We start from the raw sequence: 26,663 nt of genomic DNA on the forward strand, positions 1-26,663 counted from the left end.
ACAGAGTACGTGAAGGATCTTGCCCCCCTTCTTGCAGCGGTGAACCGGAGGTCTCTAGAAGAGCGTAGCGTTCCAAAGGATTGGAGAGGGCACAGGTCATCCCCGTTTTCAAGAAGGTATGTCGAACAGATGTGCAGAACTATAGACTTATATCTCTAACGTCAATCAGTTGTATAATTTTGGAACACGTATTATGTTTGAGTATAATGACTTTTCTGGAGACTGGAAATCTACTCTGTAGGAATCAGCATGGGTTTCGAAAAAGATGATCGTGTGAAACCCAGCTCTCGCTATTCGTCCACGAGACTCAGAGGGCCACAGACACGGGTTCTCAGGTAGATGCCGTGTTTCTTGACTTCCACAAGGCGTTCGATACAGTTCCCCACAGTTGTTTAAAAGTTGAGCAAAGTAAGAGCATATGGACTATCAGACTAATTGTGTGATTTGATTGAAGAGTTCCTAGATAACAGAACACAGAACGTCATTCTCAATGGAGAGAAGTCTTCCGAAGTACGAGTGATTTCAGGTGTGCCGCAGGGGAGTGTCGTAGGACCATTGCTATTCACAATATACATAAATGACCTTGTGAATGACATCGGAAGTTCACTGAGGCTTTTTGCGGATGATGCTGTGGTATATCGAGAGGTTGTAACAATGGAAAATTGTACTGAAATGCAGGAGGATCTGCAGCGAATTGACGCATGGTGCAGGGAATGGCAATTGAATCTCAATATAGACAAGTGTAATGTGCTGCGAATACACAGAAAGAAAGATCCCTTATCATTTAGCTACAACATAGCAGGTCAGCAACTGGAAGCAGTTAATTCCATAAATTATCTGGGAGTACGCATTAGGAGTGATTTAAAATGGAATGATCATATAAAGTTGATCATCAGTAAAGCAAATGCCAGACAGATTCTTTGGAAGAATCCTAAGGAAATGCAATCTGAAAACAAAGGAAGTAGGTTACAGTATGCTTGTTCGCCCACTGCACGATTACTGCTCAGCAGTGTGGGATCCGTACCAGATAGGGTTGATAGAAGAGATATAGAAGATCCAACGGAGAGCAGCGCGTTACGTTACAAGATCATTTAGTAATTGTGAAAGTGTTACAGAGATGACAAATAAACTCCAGTGGAAGACTCTGCAGGAGAGACGCTCAGTAGCTCGGTACGGGCTTTTGTTGAAGTTTCGAGAACATACCTACACCGAGGAGTCAAGCAGTGTATTGCTCCCTCCTACGAATATCTCGCGAAGAGACCATGAGGATAAAATCAGAGAGATTAGAGCCCACACAGAGGCATACCGACAATCCTTCTTTCCACGAACAATACGAGACTGGAATAGAAGGGAGAACCATTACAGGTACTCAAGGTACCCTCCGCCACACACCGTAAGGTGGCTTGCGGAGTATGGATGTAGATGTAGAAGTAGATGCAGGTAATCAGCAATAATGTTCACACAGTCCACAGATATTATGACACCAGAAATTACAACCGCATGTCCCATGGAAGCCCAGGTGAATGTCCCCCTCCAGCCTGTGTCTATGGCATGTCGCATGTTCAAGTAACTGTTCATCTGAATGAAAGTGTATCCAGATAAGACCATTTACCTGGCGTAACAAGAAAAGTGATTCATCTGATCAGACAAGAAGTTTCTTTTAATCCATGGTCACTCTTGATGATCTCACACCCTCTGCAATCATAACTGATCATGTCGATATGTCAACATGGAAACGTGAAAGTGTTATCTGCTGTGGAGCCCCATGTTTAACTATGAATGCTGAAGGGTGCGCCCTACAACACTTGTGCCTGTATCAGAACTGTTCTCTGTTGTCAGCTCTGCCACAAAATACTGCCTAACATGTTTTAAAAAGTATGAAAGCCTCTATCCACACTGGTCAACAAAGATGTAGTGCAAAGATCAATAGTAGACATTGGATCAAGTGCACCTATCTCAAGAGAGGCCAAAAAATCACCAACAAGCAACATGTCACCAACGCCCTCTCGACAGCACCTACACTCCTGGAAATGGAAAAAAGAACACATTGACACCGGTGTGTCAGACCCACCATACTTGCTCCGGACACTGCGAGAGGGCTGTACAAGCAATGATCACACGCACGGCACAGCGGACACACCAGGAACCGCGGTGTTGGCCGTCGAATGGTGCTAGCTGCGCAGCATTTGTGCACCACCGCCGTCAGTGTCAGCCAGTTTGTCGTGGCGTACGGAGCTCCATCGCAGTCTTTAACACTGGTAGCATGCCGCGACAGCGTGGACGTGAACCGTATGTGCAGTTGACGGACTTTGAGCGAGGGCGTATAGTGGGCATGCGGGAGGCCGGGTGGACGTACCGCCGAATCGCTCAACACGTGGGGCGTGAGGTCTCCACAGTACATCGATGTTGTCGCCAGTGGTCGGCGGAAGTTGCACGTGCCCGTCGACCTGGGACCGGACCGCAGCGACGCACGGATGCACGCCAAGACCGTAGGATCCTACGCAGTGCCGTAGGGGACCGCACCGCCACTTCCCAGCAAATTAGGGACACTGTTGCTCCTGGGGTATCGGCGAGGACCATTCGCAACCGTCTCCATGAAGCTGGGCCACGGTCCCGCACACCGTTAGGCCGTCTTCCGCTCACGCCCCAACATCGTGCAGCCCGCCTCCAGTGGTGTCGCGACAGGCGTGAATGGAGGGACGAATGGAGACGTGTCGTCTTCAGCGATGAGAGTCGCTTCTGCCTTGGTGCCAATGATGGTCGTATGCGTGTTTGGCGCCGTGCAGGTGAGCGCCACAATCAGGACTGCATATGACCGAGGCACACAGGGCCAACACCCGGCATCATGGTGTGGGGAGCGATCTCCTACACTGGCCGTACACCACTGGTGATCGTCGAGGGGACACTGAATAGTGCACGGTACATCCAAACCATCATCGAACCCATCGTTCTACCATTCCTAGACCGGCAAGGGAACTTGCTGTTCCAACAGGACAATGCACGTCCGCATGTATCCCGTGCCAACCAACGTGCTCTAGAAGGTGTAAGTCAACTACCCTGGCCAGCAAGATCTCAGGATCTGTCCCCCATTGAGCATGTTTGGGACCGGATGAAGCGTCGTCTCACGCGGTCTGCACGTCCAGCACGAACGCTGGTCCAACTGAGGCGCCAGGTGGAAATGGCATGGCAAGCTGTTCCACAGGACTACATCCAGCATCTCTACGATCGTCTCCATGGGAGAATAGCAGCCTGCATTGCTGCGAAAGGTGGATATACACTGTACTAGTGCCGACATTGTGCATGCTCTGTTGCCTGTGTCTATGTGCTTGTGGCTCTGTCAGTGTGATCATGTGATGTATCTGACCCCAGGAATGTGTCAATAAAGGTTCCCCTTCCTGGGACAATGAATTCACGGTGTTCTTATTTCAATTTCCAGGAGTGTATTTAGGCTGCCGCCACTGACCAAAGGGTCTCACTGACTCACTCATTCCAGTTGGCATCTGTCAGCATATTGCTGTGTGGGCTCAGTTCAAGTCACGGGCTCCAACAGTGCATAGCGACCAGATTAGTGACTATAGCAGGATTACCGATATTGTCTGCAAGAGGACTATTACCGATGAGCTTGTACCACAGAACATGAACTCTATTCCAGTTAAGTAAATGTTCATGTAAATAAAGAATCATATTAATCAAATGAAAGTGCTGGCAGGTCGACAGGCACACAAACGAACACAAACATACACACAAAATTCAAGCTTTCGCAACAAACTGTTGCCTCATCAGGAAAGAGGGAAGGAGAGGGAAAGACGAAAGGATGTGGGTTTTAAGGGAGAGGGTAAGGAGTCATTCCAGTCCCGGGAGCGGAAAGACTTACCTTAGGGGGAAAAAAGGACGGGTATACACTCGCACACACACACATATCCATCCACACATATACAGACACAAGCAGACATATTGTCTGCTTGTGTCTGTATATGTGTGGATGGATATGTGTGTGTGTGCGAGTGTATACCCGTCCTTTTTTCCCCCTAAGGTAAGTCTTTCCGCTCCCGGGACTGGAATGACTCCTTACCCTCTCCCTTAAAACCCACATCCTTTCGTCTTTCCCTCTCCTTCCCTCTTTCCTGATGAGGCAACAGTTTGTTGCGAAAGCTTGAATTTTGTGTGTATGTTTGTGTTCGTTTGTGTGGCTGTCGACCTGCCAGCACTTTCATTTGGTAAGTCACATCATCTTTGTTTTTGGATATATTTTTCCTTCGTGGAATGTTTCCTTCTATTATAACCATATCAAAGAATCATATTAATACGCGGGTGAATTTGTGTTGTAGAAAGAGGATACCAGTCACCCATAACAACATCCTCGTGGTACAAGATTCCACAAAACCCTTAAGAAGATGCATTTTAAGATGTCCTATCATTTTGATCGTTCCTCTTTGCTTCACAGTAGATCAGTGACTCACTCAGTGACATCTATTACATGCTATCCCACACGCCATCTGATAAAGATGACAACTCAGTCCTCAAAATATTGTGCAGAAAATGGGATCTTCAATGCAGCTGGACACTATACATCCATATTGTATAAATTATGCAATGTTATGTGCAGCCATGAAGAAAACAGAAACTGGTCACAACAATATAATTTTGTGACTCTGTGAACAAAGAAGTTCCAATGAACTTATGTCTCAAAATGCATTTTTTCCATGCTAGAGACCAATTATTCAATCATACATTGTTACAGAGTTTGTGGTCTAATACACATTGTACCATGCAGCCACAGTTACAGTATGTGTTGAAAATGGGTTCCATGTGCCATAACACATGTGTGTACGTGCAGCAGCATGTTCTGTCTCACAGGTTCACACTTGTCAGGCTGCATCTGAACAGTGTCAAAGACAGTATGAATATCCTGCCCCAGTGTCTACACATCTGGAATGGGCTCTGCATACATGATACTTTTGAGATGGCCCCATAACCAGAAATCACATGGGTGAGATTCAGTGAATGAGCAGGCCATGCAACTGGACCAACTCGTCTGACCCATTGACTCGAATCATCAATGGCACTTCCAGAAGGAGGGGGGCAAAGTCACCTTGTAACGCCGGAAATACATATCCTCCTATTTCCTTCTATTGTACTATAATTTTTTTTCTTATTTTGTTACCTGAAGATATGACATTTCTGTGTCTTTATATATTGTAATTCTTTTATAATTTGTATATACATTTATGCATTTATGTCGAAGTATAATTGGTTTGTTTTGTAAATATTATTTGTATTTTTATGCTGGGTCTTGCCTAGGGAAAACTATGCTATCGAATGATTACATCGATAGGTTGTGTGGAGAACCAAAGTGTTTAGGATCTTGGGTAGTGTTAACTCGGCCGCGTGGAGTGTGGGCAGGGCAGAGTCTGGCTGGGGTAGGGCGGTGGAGTAGGTGTGTTGTGTGACGCTCCCGCGAGTTGCCGCACTTTCGGGGTTTGGCAGCATGTAATTACGCTCAAGTGGCTATGATAGTTTCTGACATGGTGTCGTGGACGGGAAGCATTAGCTGGCACACATCAAGAGCCCGTTTCACCTGGTGACCATGTCGAGAAGAAGATGCACCAACATCCAGCTTCTGCAACAGCAACGGCCGACAATAAGTGATTGTCGCCACCTCCTCGATCGACGACTTCAAACCTTCAATCAACCAACAAGGAAGATTGAAAGCACATAAGGGTTTAGAACTGTGTGGCAGACCTCAGCTTTTCAAACTGTTCCATTTGCATCACTAAAATACAGCAACTTAGCATGAACATTTGTTGCTCTTTGTCCCAATTGCATTACCAAGCAGGGTCCCTTCCTTTTCCGAAATGAACCCGAGAGTCGTTGAAATTCAAACGCCAGCATTAAAGTAATATCATTCCATTTCACTGCTTTAATTTCAAAGTTCAGTTTAAGTATTCATAGCTGGCTACAATATTTAGATTACACAAGCTCAGCTTGGTACATACTAAATTTTATTATTGTTAATTGTTCAAAATCATTTAATTCAAGTTCAAAGTTAAATCTCTTATTTCTAAATTGCGTAGATTCAAGTAGCTTTTGACATGATTGTTGAGGTAGCCCAAGACTAATCTTATTTTATTTTATTTCGTAGTGCTTCAGGAACAAATTTCACTATTAATTTCAGTCACTAAATTAACTTTCAATTTTCTGGTTTTATTAATTATTTTGCTAAATTAAGTCAGAGTGAAGCGAATTTTATTACTTCTGACAAACATTCAGTTTTCACACAACACGTGTCATCCTTCAGTTGCCATGCTTTTAGTGCTAATTATATGTGCATTAACCTTTCTTTTTCAGTTATTATAGTAGGTGTCCATACGACTGGCGACAATTTTCCCCAAATCTCAAATATCTAATTAACACCAGTTAATTGTTAATGTAACGACCACACATTTACTTTCTTTATTAACGTTACCCTTTTTCAAAATTAATTTCCACCAATTTTATTTGCATTTTTCCTTTCATTAAGATGTCACCCTGCCTCCCCCTTTACCGACAGATTAACTTCGGTGACGATTGCTTATCCCAAATTTCCATTAGGTACACGCGGTTTAATTTTTCACTGTCATTAAGGTCGATAAGTGAGTGGGAGGTTACAACCTGCAAGAAATGCTGATAGTCCTGGCCTGTTAGGTGACATGGAAGGAAGACTGGTCCCAAAATACGGTCACCAATTTTCCCGGCCCACACATTCAGGCTACACTGATGATGATTCACTGTCACCATACCATGGGGGTCCTGCACACTATACCACAGATGACTGTTATGAACGTTGAAGATACCGCTCTGTATAAAGGGCATAAAGGTGGTGTCATCTGTGAATAGGGTGGATGACACAAACCCCAGAATTGCGGTTACCTGCTGAAGAAACCAGTAACAAAATTTCTCCTGATGTGGAAAGTCTGTCACTAGTAAGCCCTGCACGTGCTGTTAGTGACAAGGGTAGTAACATTTGTTCCATGCTGTCATCTGGCTTACCATGTACTGGCAGGCTAACTGTCTGGTACTGACATGGCAGTTATCTTCCATAGTGTTCATCACATTTTCCTTCAAGTCTGTTGTCTGAACATTTTGGTTACATTGTTAATGACTTCCTTCTTCCTGAAACAACCCTGTCTCAGCCTGATACAACCTTGGTGCCCGTCGTCCATTGCCATTCACCTCTCCGTAAGTAAACACCATGTCAGCAAGCTCTAGGTTTGAATATGGAACCATTGTGTACAATGCTGTATCACATCCACTACAAGGAGCGTCAGCAAGAGAAATGAATCACATGCAACATTGCCAGTTACTATGGCAGGAGAGGGCACTAGAACATGACATATGAGCAATGGTACCACCCTCTAGGAGGAAACCACACATACTAAAACTGTGGCTGCATGGTACAGCACTTATTAGACTGCAGTCTCTGTAACAAAGTACGTTTGAATAAATGGTCTCTAGCATCGAAACCACGCATTTTCAGACATAAGTGCATTAGACCTTCTTTGTTCTGTATACTCTCATTGATCAATCCCTGAAGTTTGTACACAGTGGAAATATCACCCTGTAGAGGCATTGGAAATATGACTAGAAGTCAGTCTAGTCAGTTGAGATGAGAGTTACAATGAGATAGTACATGGAATTCACTTATATATCATACAGGCTGCTCTCATAGGAATTTTTGTTCTAAGTCTGCACCCCCAAACAATATGAATAACCATCCTCAGAGGCATAATCATTATGAATTTGTATGTTTCATCTATAATTTTTATTTGTAAACAAGGTTTACTGCATTCTGATCACTTCATTTCACTGCATTGACATCCCAAGGAGTAAACAGACATACATCACACTCAGAGGTCACTTGGTGATACTACTTGACAATGTCTATTTTCATCCGTAGCTGAAATACTGGAAAAAGAAGTGATAATATCCCAGGCACAATCCCAAAACATCATCATCATCATCATCATCATCATCATCATCATCATCACCATCACCAACCTCACCACCACCATCATAATCATCTTCCGTTCGATTAGATAGCTGCCAGTTCTGATCTCCTGGATAGGTCAGGAGTCCACTACACGCAGCAAGCGGCTACACGGGTAGCAGGGGTTATGTGGCGTGGACTGGGCAGTTTTTTAGGTTAGATGGCCTCGGGCAAGTACAGAAAGGGCAGCAGCCTCAAAGGGTGCGGGGCAAAGTCAGGACATGTGGGGGCCAAGCAGCAATCGGTATTGTAATTGTAAACTGTCGAAGCTGCATTGGTAAAGTACCGGAACTCCAAGCGCTGATAGAAAGCACCGAAGCTGAAATCGTTATAGGTACAGAAAGCTGGCTGAACCCAGAGAGAAATTCTGCCGAAATTTTTACAAAGGCACAGACGGTGTTTAGAAAGGATAGATTGGATGCAACCGGTGGTGGCGTGTTTGTCGCTGTTAGTAGTAGTTTATCCTGTAGTGAAGTAGAAGTGGATAGTTCCTGTGAATTATTATGGGTGGAGGTTACACTCAACAACTCTATTACATCTCTATTTATTACATCTCTATTTATTACATCTCTATTTATTGATGAGGTAGATAATTGTTTTCCTAGTATAAATAGTACATTTGACTTCCAATCAGAAAGCTTGATATACATCAAGAAAAACAATCCTAATTCTATCTACAACAATTTTTATTAGTAGTGAGTAGGTGAATATGCATTGGGGCTAATAAATGAAAGAGGAAGCCGCCTGGTAGAATTTTGCACAGAGCACAATCATAGCTAACACTTGGTTTAAGAATCATGATAGAAGGTTGTATACATGGAAGAACCCTGGAGACACTAAAAGGTATCAGATAGATTATATAATGGTAAGACAGAGATTTAGGAACCAGGTTTTAAATTGAAAGACATTTCCAGGGGCAGATGTGGACTCTGACCACAATCTATTGGTTATGAACTGTAGATTAAAACTGAAGAAACTGCAAAAAGGTGGGAATTTAAGGAGATGGGACATGGATAAACTGAAAGAACCAGAGGTTGTACAGAGTTTTAGGGAGAGCATAAGGGAACAATTGGCAGGAATGGGGGAAAGAAATACAGTAGAAGATGAATGGGTAGCTTTGAGAGATGAAGTAGTGAAGGCAGCAGAGGATCAAGTAGGTAAAAAGACCAGGGCTCTTATAAATCCTTGGGTAACAGAAGAAATATTGAATTTAATTGATGAAAGGAGAAAATATAAAAATGCAGTAAATGAAGCAGGCAAAAAGGAATACAAACATTTCAAAAATGAGATCGACAGGAAGTGCAAAATGGCTAAGCAGGGATGGCTAGAGGACAAATGAAAGGATGTAGAGGCGTATCTCACTAGGGGTAAGATAGATACTGCCTACAGGAAAATTAAAGAGACCTTTGGAGATAAGAGAACCACTTGTATGAACATCAAGAGCTCACATGAAAACCCAGTTCTAAGCAAAGAAGGGAAAGCAGAAAGGTGGAAGGAGTATAAAGAGGGTCTATACAAGGGCGATGCACTTGAGGACAATATTATGGAAATGGAAGAGGATGTAGATGAAGATGAAATGGGAGATATGATACTGCATGAAGAGTTTGACAGAGCACTGAAAGACCTGAGTCGAAACAAGGCCCCCGGAGTAGACAACATTCCATTGGAACTACTGACGGCCTTGGGAGAGCCAATCCTGACAAAACTCTACCATCTGGTGAACAAGATGTATGAAACAGGCGAAATACCCTCAGACTTCTTCAAGAAGAATATAATAATTCCAATCCCAAAGAAAGCAGGTGTTGACAGATGTGAAAATTACCGAACAATCAGTTTAATAAGCCACGGCTGCAAAATACTAACACGAATTCTTTACAGACGAATGGAAAAACTAGTAGAAGCCGACCTCGGGGAAGATCAGTTTGGATTCCGTAGAAATACTGGAACACGTGAGGCAATACTGACCTTACGACGTATCTTAGAAGAAAGATTAAGGAAAGGCAAACCTACATTTCTAGCATTTGTAGACTTAGAGAAAGCTTTTGACAATGTTGACTGGAATACTCTCTTTCAAATTCTAAAGGTGGCAGGGGTAAAATACAGGGAGCGAAAGGCTATTTACAATTTGTACAGAAACCAGATGGCAGTTATAAGAGTCGAGGGACATGAAAGGGAAGCAGTGGTTGGGAAGGGAGTAAGACAGCGTTGTAGCCTCTCCCCCATGTTATTCAATCTGTATATTGAGCAAGCAGTAAAGGAAACAAAAGAAAAATTCAGAGTAGGTATTAAAATCCATGGAGAAGAAATAAAAACTTTGAGGTTCGCCGATGACATTGTAATTCTGTCAGAGACAGCAAAGGACTTGGAAGAGCAGTTGAACGGAATGGATGGTGTCTTGAAGGGAGGATATAAGATGAACATTAACAAAAACAAAACGAGGATAATGGAATGTAGTCGAGTTAAGTCGGGTGATGTCGAGGGTATTAGATTAGGAAATGAGACACTTAAAGTAGTAAAGGAGTTCTGCTATTTGGGGAGCAAAATAACTGATGATGGTCGAAGTAGAGAGGATATAAAATGTAGACTGGCAATGGCAAGGAAAGCGTTTCTGAAGAAGAGAAATTTGTTAACATCAAGTATATATTTAAGTGTCAGGAAGTCATTTCTGAAAGTATTTGTATGGAGCGTAGCCATGTATGGAAGTGAAACATGGACGGTAAATATCAGAAGGATGTAGGTTGCAGTAGGTACTGGGAGATGAAAAAGTTTGCACAGGATAGAGTAGCATGGAGAGCTGCATCAAACCAGTCTCAGGACTGAAGACCACAACAACAACAACAACAACAAGTGCAGAACAGGGAATCAGTGATCATAAGGCCGTTGCAGCGTCCCTGAATATGAAAGTTAATAGGAATATAAAAAAGGGAGGAAGGTTTATCTGTTTAGCAAGAGTAATAGAAGGCAGATTTCAGATTACCTAACAGATCAAAACGAAAATTTCTGTTCCGACACTGACAACATTGAGTGTTTATGGAAAAAGTTCAAGGCAATCGTAAAATGCGTTTTAGACAGGTACGTGCGGAGTAAAACTGTGAGGGACGTGAAAAACCCACCATGGTTCAACAACAAAGTTAGGAAACTACTGCAAAAGCAAAGAGAGCTTCACTCCAAGTGTAAATGCAGCCAAAACCTCTCAGACAAACAGAAGCTAAACAATGCCAAAGTTAGCATAAGGAGGGCTATGTGTGAAGCGTTCAGTGAATTTTAAAGTAAAATTCTATGTACCGACTTGACAGAAAATCCTAGGAAGTTCTGGTCTTACGTTAAATCAGTAAGTGGCTCGAAACAGCATATCCAGACACTCTGGGATGATGATGGCATTGAAACAGAGGATGACACGTGTAAAGCTGAAATACTAAACACCTTTTTCTAAAGCTGTTTCACAGAGGAAGACCGCACTGCAGTTCCTTCTCTAAATCCTCGCACAAATGAAAAAATGTCTGACATCGAAATAAGTGTCCAAGGAATAGAAAAGCAACTGGAATCACTCAACAGAGGAAAGTCTACTGGACCTGATGGGATACCAATTCGATTCTACACAGAGCACGCGAAAGAACTTGCCCCCCTTCTAACAGCCGTGTACCGCAAGTCTCTAGAGGAACGGAAGGTTCCAAATGATTAGAAAAGAGCACAGGTAGTCCCAGTCTTCAAGAAGGGTCATCAAGCAGATGTACAAAACTATAGACCTATATCTCTGACGTCGAGCTGTTGTAGAATTTTAGAACATGTTTTTTGCTCGCGTATCATGTCGTTTTTGGAAACCCAGAATGTACTCTGTAGGAATCAACATGGATTCCGGAAACAGCGATCGTGTGAGACCCAACTCGCTTTATTTGTTCATGAGACCCAGAAAATATTAGATACAGGCTCCCAGGTAGATGCCATTTTCCTTGACTTCCAGAAGGCGTTCGACACAGTTCCGCACTGTCACCTAATAAACAAAGTAAGAGCCTACAGATTATCAGACCAGCTGTGTGGCTGGATTGAAGAGTTTTTAGCAAACAGAACACAGCATGTTGTTATCAATGGAGAGACATCTACAGACATTATAGTAACCTCTGGCGTGCCACAGGGGAGTGTTATGGGACCATTGCTTTTCACAATATATATATAAATGACCTAGTAGGTTGTGTCGGAAGTTCCATGTGGCTTTTCGTGGATGATGCTATAGTATACAGAGAAGTTGCAGCATTAGAAAATTGTAGCGAAATGCAGGAAGATCTGCAGCGGGTAGGCACTTGGTGCAGGGAGTGGCAACTGACCCTTAACATAGACAGATATACTGTATTGCGAATACATAGAAAGAAGGATCCTTTATTGTATGATTATATGATAGTGGAACAAACACTGGTAGCAGTTACTTCTGTAAAATATCTGGGAGTATGCGTACAGAACGACTTGAAGTGGAATGATCATATAAAATTAATTGTCGGTAAGGCGGGTACCAGGTTGAGATTCATTGGGAGAGTCCTTAGAAAATGTAGTCCATCAACAAAGGAGGTGGCTTACAAAACACTTGTTCGACCTATACTTGAGTATTGCTCATCAGTGTGGGATCCGTATCGAATATATTGCTTCCCGCTACTTATATCTCCCGAGGAAATCACGAATGTAAAATCAGAGAGATTCGAGCGCGCACGGAGGCTTTCAGACAGTCGTTCTTCCCGCGAACCATACGCGACTGGAACAGAAAAGGGAGGTAATGAGAGTGGCACGTAAAGTGCCCTCCGCCACACACCGTTGGGTGGTTTGCGGAGTATAAATGTAGATGTAGATGTAGATGTAAAACAATTCCCATATTTTTTTAGGCCCTCCAGTATCTCTCTTGCCCGATTTGGCTTGTAGTTCAGCAAAAAATGTAGTATCGTATGACTGTAATATCAATGAGTCACTGTTGGAATGGACCAACTCATACAAATATCTGGGTGTAACACTTTGTAGGGATATGAAATGGAATGATCACATAGGTTCAGTTGTAGGTAAAGCAGGTGGTAGACTGGTTTTGTTGGTAGAATACTGGAGAAGTGCAATCAGTCTACTAAAGAGATTGCTTATGGGATCTATCCTAGAATACTGCTCAAGTGTGTGGGACCCATACCGGATAGGATTAACAGGGTACATTGAACATATAGAGAGAAGGGAAGCAAGAATGGACACAGGTTTGTTTAATCCAGGGGAGAGTGCCACATAGATATTGAAGGAACTGAAATGGCAGACTCTTGAACAGAGACTTAAACTAGCCTGAGAAAGTCTATTAACACAGTTTCAAGAACCGGATTTAAATGATTACTCTAGGGACATACTACAACCCCATACATATTGCTTACACAGGGATCATGAAGATAAGATTAGAATAATTACTGCATGCACAGAGGCTTTCAAACAATCATTCTTCCCATGCTCCATATGTAAATTGAACAGGAAGAAACCCTAATAACTGGTACAATGGAACGTACCCTCTACCATGCACTTCACGGTGGTTTGCGTAGTATATATAGATGTAGATGTAGATCTTATGGGACGGGTAGGTTAAGCCTGTGACAGGACTGGAACAAGAAGTGCTGGGTGGGTGGATATGAGAGGTTGGGATTGTGAGTGGCATAGGGATGGACTAGGCTGTTGTGGAGGTTGAGTGGGTGACAAATTAAAAGCTCTATATGTTATGAATTTTTGTTTACATACAAGTATGCAGGAATGTGATTTTTGTTTTGTCTGGGATTGCATTTGTCAGATCTGAAATTCCCATGATCTTTTGTTCACTGTGTCAAGGCTAGTCAGAATACTCTCCTCTTCCTACAAAAGTAAAGTGGAGTTGGTGAAATCCACAATCTGGCTACCTCAAGTATAATTTCAATCTCAATAATGTTATTACATAAATTTGTTTCACGAATCCATGCAATACTTTGGCTTTGTCTGATTAATTGTCAGCCCCACCTCCACTCCATATCTTTCTAATTTTTCAACCTTTTCTTCCGGGCCCTGTTTCCTCCTGGATAACAAATCAATAACATCTGCATATGCAAGATCTTGCATCACTAAATTAAACAGTGTTCCCCCCCAGGGTTGCTGATTTGTGTCTTTCACATTTCACATTTGAAGCAAGAAGCCTTAGTAGGAATCTGAAGCTGACAATGTACTGTACAGTAGCGAGACCTGTGGTGATGTACAGTTCAGAGACTTGGTCAATGATGCAAAATGACGAGGAGTTGTTGCAAAGATGGGAAAGGAAGAAACTTAAGAAAATCTTTGGGTCAGTCAATGATAGGAAGTTTTGGCAAATCAGAAATAATAAGCAGATCAGAGAGTTATACAACAAGCCAGATATAATGGCAGAAATAAAGAGTAACAGACTACATTGGTTGGGACATGTAGAAAGAATGGTGGAGAGCAGCACAATCAAGAAAATTTTTGACGGAAAACCAGGTGGGTGCCATATAAGGGGCAGACCAAGGAGCAGATGGCTTGACAATGTGGAGGAGGACTTGAGAATAATGGGAGTTAGAAGATGGAGAGCTAAGGCAGCCAGCAGAGAAGAGTGGGCGGAGATTGTCCAGAAGGCCAAAGCCTTACACTTGGTGTAGTGCCAAGGAGTAAATAAGTACGTAACATGGGCCATAGCAATGCAATACTGCTTCTTAATCCTTTTGGTGGACCAGTTTTCCACACCTTAGTCATTATTTACTTGTAATGGAGAGTTATTGGCCAGCTGAAAGATAGGGAGTTACTGGCTAACTGGAAAAAATACTTGAAATCATCAGTACTTATTGGCCCATTCTGCTTCATAGCTGAGAAGTTAATTGCTTAGTTTTTTGCAGTTTTACTTTAGAGTTAATGAACATGTTCAAATTACACAGCTACTGTTTAGTGCTTATTTCTTAGCTCTGAATACAGATTTAACATGAAAACTAAGCAATTTTGTTTCATTTGTATGTGACTGTCCATTGCTTAGAATTATTTGGTGATTTGTGATCTGCTTTAAAATGCATATTAATTTACTTATTTTCAAAAGTAATTAAAATTGTAGTATTGTCATTGATCTGACTTCTAGTAATTTAGATATCTATTTTTAATGTTTAATGACATTTGTCTGAAAGATTTTTTGCAAAGTTACTGACAGCCATGATGTTGATTGTACTAAGATCATCTTCATATACTTCATGAACTACAATAAGCTTACTTACCAGTCCCCTTAGTTCTGGCAGTGACTGTAGCACTAGGATGACTGTTACCAATTCTGTTCCATGCTGTGATATATGCATGGTATGTCGCACCACAGTCTATGTCGTTTAATTTATGGGAATTCTTTTCGACATCCATCTGGACCTCCTGCCATGTTCCATGGTCCTTCTTATAATTCAATGTGTAACCTGCACATTTTTGTAATAAGTTCACCTTATACTTTTGTTGCAAGTAAAAACAGTAAAATGATTTTTATTTTATTATCTCCTGGTCAACACTGATTGAAAAAGTATGTTTGCCAAATTCACACACACTAAGACAAACAACATGGAATTCAGATTCACCATGACTTTGAACAATCTCAGTAAAGTGGGCATCATTTCATAGCACTAAATAATCTCAGTAAAGTGGGCATCATTTCATAGCACTACTATAAAAACCTGTCAGCAGAATCTTTAGGCAAAACCCACAGCATATAGGTCATCATTTTCACAGCATGTTGATAATTTTTATCTTTTGACAACTGTAAATTATCAATATCAGCACTATCAGCATCAAGTGTTCCACTATAACTGCTGGTTATTGCTTTAAAAGACTTTCCAATTAATGGTGCACTCAAAAAATTTTAAGCAAGGAAGAGCAGGTAAACAGCAATTAATGTATACCAATCTGAACAAAAAGTTTTTCTGCTCCTTATAGCCTATTATGTACATACACTATGTGATCAAAAGTATCCAGAAACCTCCAAAAACATACATTTTTCACATTAGGTGCATTGTGGTGCCACCTACTGCCAGGTACTCAATATCAGCGACTTCAGTAGTCATTAGACATCGTGAGAGAGCAGAATGAGGCCCTCCGTAGAACTCTGGGACTTTGAACATGGTCAAGTGATTGGGTGTCACTTGTGTCACAAGTCTGTATGTGAGATTTCCACACTCCTAAACATTGCTAGGTCCACTGTTTCCAATGTGATATTGAAGTAGAAACGTGAAGGAGCACGTGCAGCACAAAAGTGTACAGGCCGATCTCATCGTTGACTGACAAGAGACTGCCGACAGTTGAAGAGGGTCATAATGTGTAATAGGCCGACATCTATCAAGACCATCACACTGGAATTCCAAACTGCATCAGGATCCAGTGCAAGTTTTATGACTGTTAGGTGGGAGGTGAGAAAACTTGGATTTCATGGTCGAACAGCTGCTCATAACACACACATCACACCAGTAAATGCCAAACCAAACCTCGCTTGGTGTGAAGAGCATAAACATTGGACGACTGAACAGTGGAAAAACATTGTGTGGAGTGACAAATCACGGTACACCATATGGTGATCTGATCACATGGTGTGGGTATGGCAAATGCCTGGTGAACTTCATCTGCAGCACATGTAGTGCCAACAGTAAAATTCAGAGGCAGTGGTGTAGTCATGTTTTTCATAGAGGGGGCATGCACCCCTTGTTGTTTTGCATGGCACTATCACAGCACAGGCCTATGTTGATGTTTTAAGCACTTTCTTGCTTACCACTGTTGAAGAGCAATTCAGGGATGAAGACTGCATCTTTCAACATGATCGAACCCCCTGTGGGGGAGTGGTTAAATGACAATAAAATCCCTGTAATGGACTGGCCTGCACAGAGCCCTGACCTGAATCCTACAGAACACCTTTGGGATGTTTTGGAATGCTGACTTCATGCCAGGCCTCACAGACCAACATCGATACCTCTCCTCAGTGTAGCACTTCATGAAGAATGGGCTGCCACTCCCCAAGAAACCTTCCAGCACCTGATTGAATGTATGCCTGTGAGAGTGGAAGCAGTCATCAGGACTAAGGGTGGACCAACATCATATTGAATTCCAGTATTACTGATGGAGGGCACAACAAAATCGTAAGTCATTTTTAGCTAGGTGTCTGGATACTTTTGATCACATAGTGTAGCTTTTTGGAGTATAATATAACATATTAATTAGAGTATATTGTTCATGTGTAGTAGAGGTATACAGTTTTCTGGTAGTTTTGACAGCTAATGCACTCTCTGTTAATCTATACTTTAGCTTACTCCATATAGCTGAAAGTTCTTCTTCATTATGAGATCTACAGAATGTGATGTATTCATTTATTTAACCTCATCTGATTGGGCCATCACGCTCTCTCTTACAGCAGACCAAGTTTCACACATGCAATACCTTTTTCACATCATAATTGCCTAAGAAATAACAATTTTAATATGAAAAATAGATTAAAATGATCTGAGTGTTTATAGAGACAATGTTGTTGTTGTTGTTGTGGTCTTCAGTCCTGGGACTGGTTTGATGCAGCTCTCCATGCTACTCTATCCTGTGCAAGCTTCTTCACCTCCCAGTATCTACTGCAACCTACATCCTTCTGAATCTGCTTATTGTATTCATCTCTTGGTCTCCCTCTACGATTTTTACCCTCCACACTGCCCTCCAATGCTAAATTTGTGATCCCTTGATGCCTCAAAACATGTCCTACCAACCGATCCCTTCTTCTAGTTAAGTTGTGCCACAAACTTCTCTTCTCCCCAATCCTATTCAATACCTCCTCATTAGTTACGTGATCTACCCACCTTATCTTCAGCATTCTTCTGTAGCACCACATTTCGAAAGCTTCTATTCTCTTCTTGTCCAAACTAGTTATCGTCCATGTTTCACTTCCATACATGGCTACACTCCATACAAATACTTTCAGAAACAACTTCCTGACACTTAAATCTATACTCGAAGTTAACAAATTCCTCTTCTTGAGAAACGCTTTCCTTGCCATTGCCAGTCTACATTTTATATCCTCTCTACTTCGACCATCATCGGTTATTTTACTCCCTAAATAGCAAAACTCCTTTACTACTTTAAGTGTCTCATTTCCTAATCTAATTCCCTCAGCATCACCCGACTTAATTTGACTACATTCCATTATCCTCGTTTTGCTTTTGTTGATGTTCATCTTATATCCTCCTTTCAAGACACTGTCCATTCCGTTCAACTGCTCTTCCAAGTCCTTTGCTGTCTCTGACAGAATTACAATGTCATCGGCGAACCTCAAAGTTTTTACTTCTTCTCCATGAATTTTAATGCCTACTCCGAATTTTTCTTTTGTTTCCTTTACTGCTTGCTCAATATACAGATTGAATAACATCGGGGAGAGGCTACAACCCTGTCTTATTCCTTTCCCAACCACTGCTTCCCTTTCATGCCTCTCGACTCTTATAACTGCCATCTGATTTCTGTACAAACTGTAAATAGCCTTTCGCTCCCTGTATTTTACCCCTGCCACCTTTAGAATTTGAAAGAGAGTATTCCAGTCAACATTATCAAAAGCTTTCTCTAAGTCTACAAATGCTAGAAACGTAGGTTTGCCTTTCCTTAATCTTTCTTCTAAGATAAGTCGTAATGTCAGTATTGCCTCACGTGTTCCAGTATTTCTACGGAATCCAAACTGATCTTCCCCGAGGTCGGCTTCAACTAGTTTTTCCATTCGTCTGTAAAGAATTCGTGTTAGTACTTTGCAGCTGTGGCTTATTAAACTGATTGTTCGGTAATTTTCACATCTGTCAACACCTGCTTTCTTTGGGATTGGAATTATTATATTCTTCTTGAAGTCTGAGGGTATTTCGCCTGTTTCATACATCTTGCTCACCAGGTGGTAGAGTTTTGTCAGGACTGGCTCTCCCAAGGCCGTCAGTAGTTCCAATGGAATGTTGTCTACTCCGGGGGCCTTGTTTCGACTCAGGTCTTTCAGTGCTCTGTCAAACTCTTCACGCAGTATCTTATCTCCCATTTCGTCTTCATCTACATCCTCTTCCATTTCCATAATATTGTCCTCAAGTACATCGCCCTTGTATAAACCCTCTATATACTCCTTCCACCTTTCTGCCTTCCCTTCTTTGCTTAGAACTGGGTTGCCATCTGAGCTCTTGATATTCATACAAGTGGTTCTCTTCTCTCCAAAGGTCTCTTTAATTTTCCTGTAGGCAGTATCTATCTTACCCCTAGTGAGACAAGCCTCTACATCCTTACATTTGTCCTCTAGCCATCCCTGCTTAGCCATTTTGCACTTCCTGTCGATATCATTTTTGAGACGTTTGTATTCCTTTTTGCCTGATTCATTTACTGCATTTTTATATTTTCTCCTTTCATCAATTAAATTCAATATTTCTTCTGTTACCCAAGGATTTCTATTAGCCCTCGTCTTTTTACCTACTTGATCCTCTGCTGCCTTCACTACTTCATCCCTCAGAGCTACCCATTCTTCTTCTACTGTATTTCTTTCCCCCATTCCTGTCAATTGTTCCCTTATGCTCTCCCTGAAACTCTCTACAACCTCTGGTTCTTTCAGTTTATCCAGGTCCCATCTCCTTAAATTCCCACCTTTTTGCAGTTTCTTTAGTTTCAATCTGCAGTTCATAATCAATAGATTGTGGTCAGAATCCACATCTGCCCCAGGAAATGTCTTACAATTTAAAACCTGGTTCCTGACAATGTGAATAAATAATACTATGAACTGAGTATCCCAGATGCAAAAGCCGCTAACTGCATGATAAGCGAAACTGAGATAAGCATGAAAAACTCATCCCATCCAAATTATTAAAGTTGAACACCTCACTTCTTTTTTAAAAATTAGTAAAAAAAATAATTAATTGTTTGGTGTTAATAGCTGAAATCTGTGGTTAAGTTTTATATGTTAAAATCTTAAGTGAAATACTTACTTAGTGGTTTTTGCACCTGATTTAGGTAGTTATCAGGTTTTGCAAATGTATTGATCCAATTATGAAACAAACATTCAGATATAAAACCCACTATCTGCTGGTATGTCATGAATGACAGACGGATGGAATTTAATTATTGTAAATATAAACAGAATACATTTTATTTCAAAGAGAAGTCTGAAAATTCACGAAAGTGACATTATTTTACCAGGAAAATTTATTTGACATCAAAAAGAGAACATAAATGAACGTTCAACATTATGTTTTTTAAAAAATACACCACCGTGCTTTTGACATCACAAGATGTTATAGAAAATAAAATAAGTTCCAAATTGCGTCTTAGTAAAACATCAACAAAATATTAGAAAATGGTAAAATTGCTGGAAAGTTTCATCTTAGTTAAAACAGTGACAAAAAATTATAGAAAATGAAATTGGTTGAATGTTGCTTTTAAGTGACGTTGACCTCAACACTGTCCATCAACTCAAAACCACTTCCGGGTTGTTCCTCATTCTGAGAGTTAGCAGCAGCAGGAGCGACTCTAGGAGTGCCTTCCTGCTTGTCTAACATCTCGGTGTAGAATTTGAATTTGTTGTTAGTCACCCAATCTTCACCAAAGTGGAGCTCTAAAAGCTTTTTGACATCTCCGAGTTTGGTTTCTGAAAGATCTACACCTGCTGTGATTGGTGTTGCACTGTTTCCTTTGTTGAAAATTTTTCCGCTCTTCAGGATGCTCTTCCCCTCTCCTGCTTCAAAATTGTAGAATGGCTCTCCATGAACTAGACAAATCTTCTTGTTTCTGCTTTTCGTGAAAACGATTTTTTGGGGTTCTTGAATCTGGAAATGCCAGTTACCAGTCACTTTTACTAAGCCTTTTGTGTATATCATAATAATTAGTGTCAATGCAGTTTCCATTGCATAACATTGCTTTAATAATACTTTTCATGTTTGTACCTTTCTGTTTTGGAAACATTCATTTTCCAATGATCAGGACGCCTCTTCCATTTTCAGGATGGATCATTACCTTTGGTCTTGTTCTGGTATTTTCAACTACTGATACAGGTTTGATTTCTTGCAGAATTTCTACTATTTAAATTACTCCCACTTCATTTGTACCATATTTTGCATTTAAACTGTTCATGAAATCAAACACTTCCTTCAAAAAACTCGTGCACATACATCAATAAACACCCTGCTGATCAGCTGAACTGTGATTACTGGCATACATTTTGACAATGCATTGCCAACAAGAGTTTCACTTTTGCGTATGCGTTTGCTACAACACAGCCAACCTAACTATGAAGAAGAAAAATATCTCTTCTAATTCTAACAAACTGAAATTTAGGTTTGAATGTCTAGATTGGTAAGTCGGATGTCAGTTGGTGTGCTTTCCATCTGGACATGGCATGGTGACCACCATGCCTGATGAACTTGGTGGGTTTTGCAAACATTGGACATTTAGCGGGCTTTGCTCCTGAAGACAATGTGCAGTTAGCACTTTTGGAACTGCAAATGTTCTACAGCGATTTTCAATGGTTTATAGTGGGTTTAGCATCCTGAAACTGAATCCATCACGTAGGCACTGAAAAAATCTATAAGGCAGTGTGCTCAAGTCAAAATCGTCAAAAGATGCATTTAGCAGAAATAATGATGATAGTAATACTAACAACAACAACAACAATAATAATAATAATAATAATAATAATGACAATACTAATTATATCAATAGCAATAATGACAGTGGCAGATAGAAAAAGAAATTATACGTGTACAAAATTGATGTCTTCTGATATAGCAAGTTCTGGGGGAAGAAAATTTAAGGAGACTGCACTAGCTAAGAATACTGGGAAATGAGGAAGATCTGGATGGAAAGAAGGATGTACAGGAGTAATGAGTGCATACAGGGACAAAAAGCATTTTGCTCTGATGGAAACAAGTTTGAGAGATATGAGGGACAGTGTACATTGACAAGACAGGAGAGGACACAGAGGGAACAGAAATCTTTGCACTTGCTGAACACAGCCAGGATAGCTATGCATGTGATGGTGAAATATGATCAGAGAGTCAAACATCACAGGTATAGTGAACACAGGCATACATAATCAGTTTCAGATGCCATGAGTTTTCCCGAGAAAGACCTTACAGGACAATATTGCTGCATTCAACAGCTGGAAGGTTTGTACAAATTTCCTTTTCAGATCAAAAGAGAAGAACTCTTTATGTTTTTGTAGGACATGGAGAGATTCTAAGTCAAATTTAGATTTTCATCTGTTACTACTCTTTGCTGAGAGAGAGAAGTTGACATTTGCCCCTTTTAGGATTAAATATGGTGGGGATTCCTGATATTTTGGGATAATGAGCCTAGAATGACCAACCAGTTCTGCTTGCATTTTGGAAGGGTTGAGCTTTGACCCTATATTCTCTGTCCATTTTGATGGTGCACACAGGTTTGTATTGTGATTCTCGATAGCTGTCTTCAGGTTTATTAGTTTTGCACTTAGATACAATTGGAGATCATGGGTGTACATGTGATATTTGCAGTAGGGCAAAACTGATGAAATATCATTGACATGCAGTGAAAAGAGTATAGGACCTAATACAAAATTCTGGAGCACCTCATACTGTTTGCCTACATTGTGACTTTATGGTGCTGGACATAATGCACTGCTGGAAAGCTGGAGAGATCTGAGGTATCAGCAAAACCATTGCACTTCACTTGGCAAGAAATTTAGGCTGTGAGATGGTACACTGCCTATTTGACTTGAGGCATTGTGAGATATGTCCATTAGTATTTCAAGGATGAGTTATGGTAGTTGTTGAGCACTTTCACTGTGGTATCCTAAATGTTGCATCAGCCTAAAGGGAAAATGGGATATGTTTTTAACAGAGTTGTTTTACCTTGCATCCAGTGATTATGGTCTATGACTGAAACTGGTAGAAGATATACAGCTTAAATAAAACAGCTGATGGCTAAAATGTATTTTCAAATGCACTTAACAGTAGCTGGTTCTCACCTGATGAAAATATTAAATGATTGGTATTTGGCTAGCAGGTTGTTTGTAGATAGGTGGTTTGTTAGCTGGTCATGGGCTAGATATTCTAAGACTTTGGACAGTGCAGGAGGAATGCAAATAGGTCAGTAATCAGATGAAGCTGTGGCAACGTACTTTGAAAGTATTGGCTTAACTAGTATCCGTCTTCATTCTAAATGAATGAAAAAAATTAAATCAAATGAAATGATCACTCTGAGCACACTGTTCTGTGTGTTTCTACTTCAGATTCTTTCAACAAGTTAATTTATGTGATATACCTACATGTACATCTATACTTCACAAGCCACTTGCAGATGCAGTCGATGGTGGAATTAGTTTGTGTACCACTGTGACCTTCACCTCATTTCTGTTCCAGATACAAATAGTTTCTGGGAGAATGACTGCAAGCAAGACTCTGTGTGGGGTTGAATCTCTCTAATTTTATCTTCATTGCCCTTTTAGGAGATGTGCATTGGAGGAAGAAATACATTTTTGACTGTTCCAGGAACATACCGTACACTCTCAGAACTTTAACAGTAAACCCCACTGTGATGTTGGTCAATCATCTCCATCCCTACTAAATGGACCTGTAACAAAACATGCTGCTCTTCTTTGGATATTTTATATTTACTTTACCAAACCTATCTGGTATGGATCTCATACTGACAAGCAATATTCAAGTATTGGTCAAATGAGGATTTGGTAAGCTACCTCCTTTGTTGATGGATTACTTTTCCTGAAGATCCTTCCAATGAATCACAGTTTGACATCTGCCTTTCCTGTGATTAGTTTTATGTGGTCAGTCTACTTTAAACTACCCCATACACTTAATCCTAGATATTTTATGGAAGTAACAGCTTCCAATGATAGTTCTGTGGCTGTGTAATCATAAGTATGTTACATTTTTTATTTTGAGGGCCAATTGCCACTCTTTGCATCAAGTGTCAATTCTCTGCAGGTCTTCCCACATTTTGCTACAATTTTCTAACATTGTGACTCCTCTGTATACAACAGCATCATCCATGAAAGCCGCGTGGTACTTTTGATGTTGCCTATTATATCATTTATATACATTGTGAAAAGTAATGGACCTATAACACTCCTTTGGAGTATGACTGAAGTCACTTTATATTTGAAGACTTCTCTCCACTGAGAGTGACATGTCATGTCCACTGAGAACGAAGTGCTCTGTTCAGTTTGTTAGAAACTCTTCCGTCCAATCACACAGTTGATTTGATATTCCGTACACTGATATTTTATTCATTAGGCAGCAATGTAGAATTGTATCAAATGTCTTACAGAAGTCAAGGAATATGGCATCTATCTGGGTGCCTGTATCTACCACCTTCTGGGTCTCATGGATGAACTAAGTGAGCTGGGTTTCAGATGATCATTGTTATCAGAGCCCATGCTGATTCCTACAATGAACATTTTCATTCTCCAAAAATGTCATAATACATGACATATTCCAAAATTCTACATCTTACCAATGTCAATGTCAATGTCCACAGTTTTGGACATCTGTTCAATGACAGTTCCTAAAAAACTGGAATAACCTGTGCTTTTCTCCACAGACTGATCGTACACTGCTGTCAGAAGAGCGGCAAGTTCTTTCATATACTCTGTTTAAAATCATACTGGTATCCTGTCAGGTCCAGTTGTCTTCCCTAATTCATAATCAATGGAAAATGCAGGATTGAATATAAACAATTATAGCTGTATAATGATAGATTACAACTCAGTGAACAGAAGAGGTGTGTGTGTGTGTGTGTGTGTGTGTGTGTGTTCTTGTATTTTTCACTTTTAGATTGATTTTCAGCAGTGATGAGTGACTTTTATAAATATATAGTTTTACAAACCTAACACTGGAGTGCCTCCATCTCTGGGGGACGTCCACCGCAGTTCCAAGCTATCATAATCTGAATGTAGAACTTCGAGATATGGAGGCTCAGGGGCTGTGAGCACAATAATGTGATAAGTAATTCTATCTTCACCAAATAAGTTCTTTGCTGTGCATGAGTAATTTCCTCCATTTCTCTTTTCCAGCTCTGAAAGACAAATAGAAGCTTATAGTGCTTTCATAAAACAACAAGTTAAAGAAGAAGAAGAAGAAGAAGAAGAAGAAGAAACTAGGCAAAAACCACATGAAGTAAATTGCACACCACAATTGCTACATCAAAAGAATGTGATGAATGATGAAGTACTGTAGCAGTTCATATTAAAGAAAGTGTACATAAGATTTGCAATTAAACAAGTTTGTCAACTTGTAGAAGCACTGAAGGACACTGTCTGGAAAAAAGAAAAAAATATAAGTGCAACATAAGATGTAGTTCATCCAACTGAAACTGAGGAAAACTAAAAATAAATGTTAAATGAGGCGAGTACAGTCTATCTACTACTGTTGAGTGAATTGGTGCAAAGGTAAGTCACTGAGCTTGTATTCATGAGACTCAGAATTCAAGTCTCTGTCCAGCCATTTAGGTTCAAGTTTACTGTATTTCCCTAAATAATTTAAGACTAATGTTGGGATGGCTCCTTTGAAAAAAACGTAAATGATGTCCATCCCTGTCATTCTCAGTCCAAACTTGTTCTCCTCTTCCAGTCACCAAGTTGTCAATGAACCCTTAACAGTAATATTCCTTCCAGCCTTCTACTTAGTTCTGAACTGGGTAAAGGAAAAGAGAAACTATGACAAAGCTGATGATGAGGGTCAGAAAGGGGATTAGCAATTTGCTTACTACAGATTCTGGGGAAGACATATCACAAAAAGTGAAATAATACTACCATTTAGAATGCTGGATTATGTAAGATGGCTGAAACAAAGGTGACGACAACAAAAGAAGATTGGCATTAACAAAAATTTCTTCAACAAATAAGTTCCAATGGCATCAAATATTGACACAGAACTTAGGAAAAAATCTTTCTGAAACTGTACACTAGTATAACAATATTGTAAGGTATTGAAACAAGAATCAAGGGAAAAGTAGGAAAGAAGAACTGGATAAATTCGACATGTAATGGAAAAAAAAAGAAATTAAAACTCAGAATGAATAGGTGCTAGAAAGAATAAATGAGGAACATTGTCCATCGGACAGACTCACCAGAAGAAGGAAGAATTTAGTGGGATATGAGCAAGTCAATCAGGACTTGTTAAAATTACACTGGAAGTAGTAGCAGAGAGGGAAAAGTTGTGATAACAGACAAAGATAATATGTGAAACAGAATATCAAGAGTGTTAGGTATAGCAGATGTGTGATTTGAGCTTAGGAAAGAGTCATAAGTAGCAAAGGATGACATTAAAACAGTGGCAGACTCATGAATAAAAGAGAAAATAAAATTATTAACAATAAAAATATCTAAAATAATTTGTCTGGAGGTTATTACTAGCATGAACATACACTGATAGGCATGAAAAGATAGTACACCTACAAACACATCTGTCATCAATCAGATGAAATACTCAAGAACACGTTCCAGTAGAAATGTAAAGTATGAAAAAAATTTAGCATAATAACTTCACCATCATTATAGATACAGACTAGACCCATTGTTCATCCTCATTATTGTACAATAAACTGAGGGTAGAGAGCTATGTGTGATTTTGGACTTGCCAGTTAGCAATATCTTGGTTACCATATT

At 40.4% G+C, this 26,663-nt stretch overlaps 1 protein-coding gene across 1 annotated transcript in view; it reads right to left on the bottom strand.

Moving 5' to 3' along the window:
- LOC126143911 (Down syndrome cell adhesion molecule-like protein Dscam2) overlaps positions 1-26,663 on the bottom strand; it is a 493,502-nt gene that overhangs the window by 71,341 nt on the left and 395,498 nt on the right. Inside the window, exons 23-24 of the mRNA XM_049915460.1 lie at positions 24,884-25,072; positions 15,268-15,453 (exon numbers count right to left, since the gene is read on the bottom strand). Coding sequence (XP_049771417.1) covers positions 15,268-15,453; positions 24,884-25,072 — 375 coding nt within the window. The remainder of the gene's footprint in view (positions 1-15,267; positions 15,454-24,883; positions 25,073-26,663) is intronic.

Source organism: Schistocerca cancellata, chromosome 1, assembly GCF_023864275.1.
Source record: "Schistocerca cancellata isolate TAMUIC-IGC-003103 chromosome 1, iqSchCanc2.1, whole genome shotgun sequence".
NCBI classification, from domain to species: Eukaryota; Metazoa; Arthropoda; class Insecta; order Orthoptera; family Acrididae; genus Schistocerca; species Schistocerca cancellata.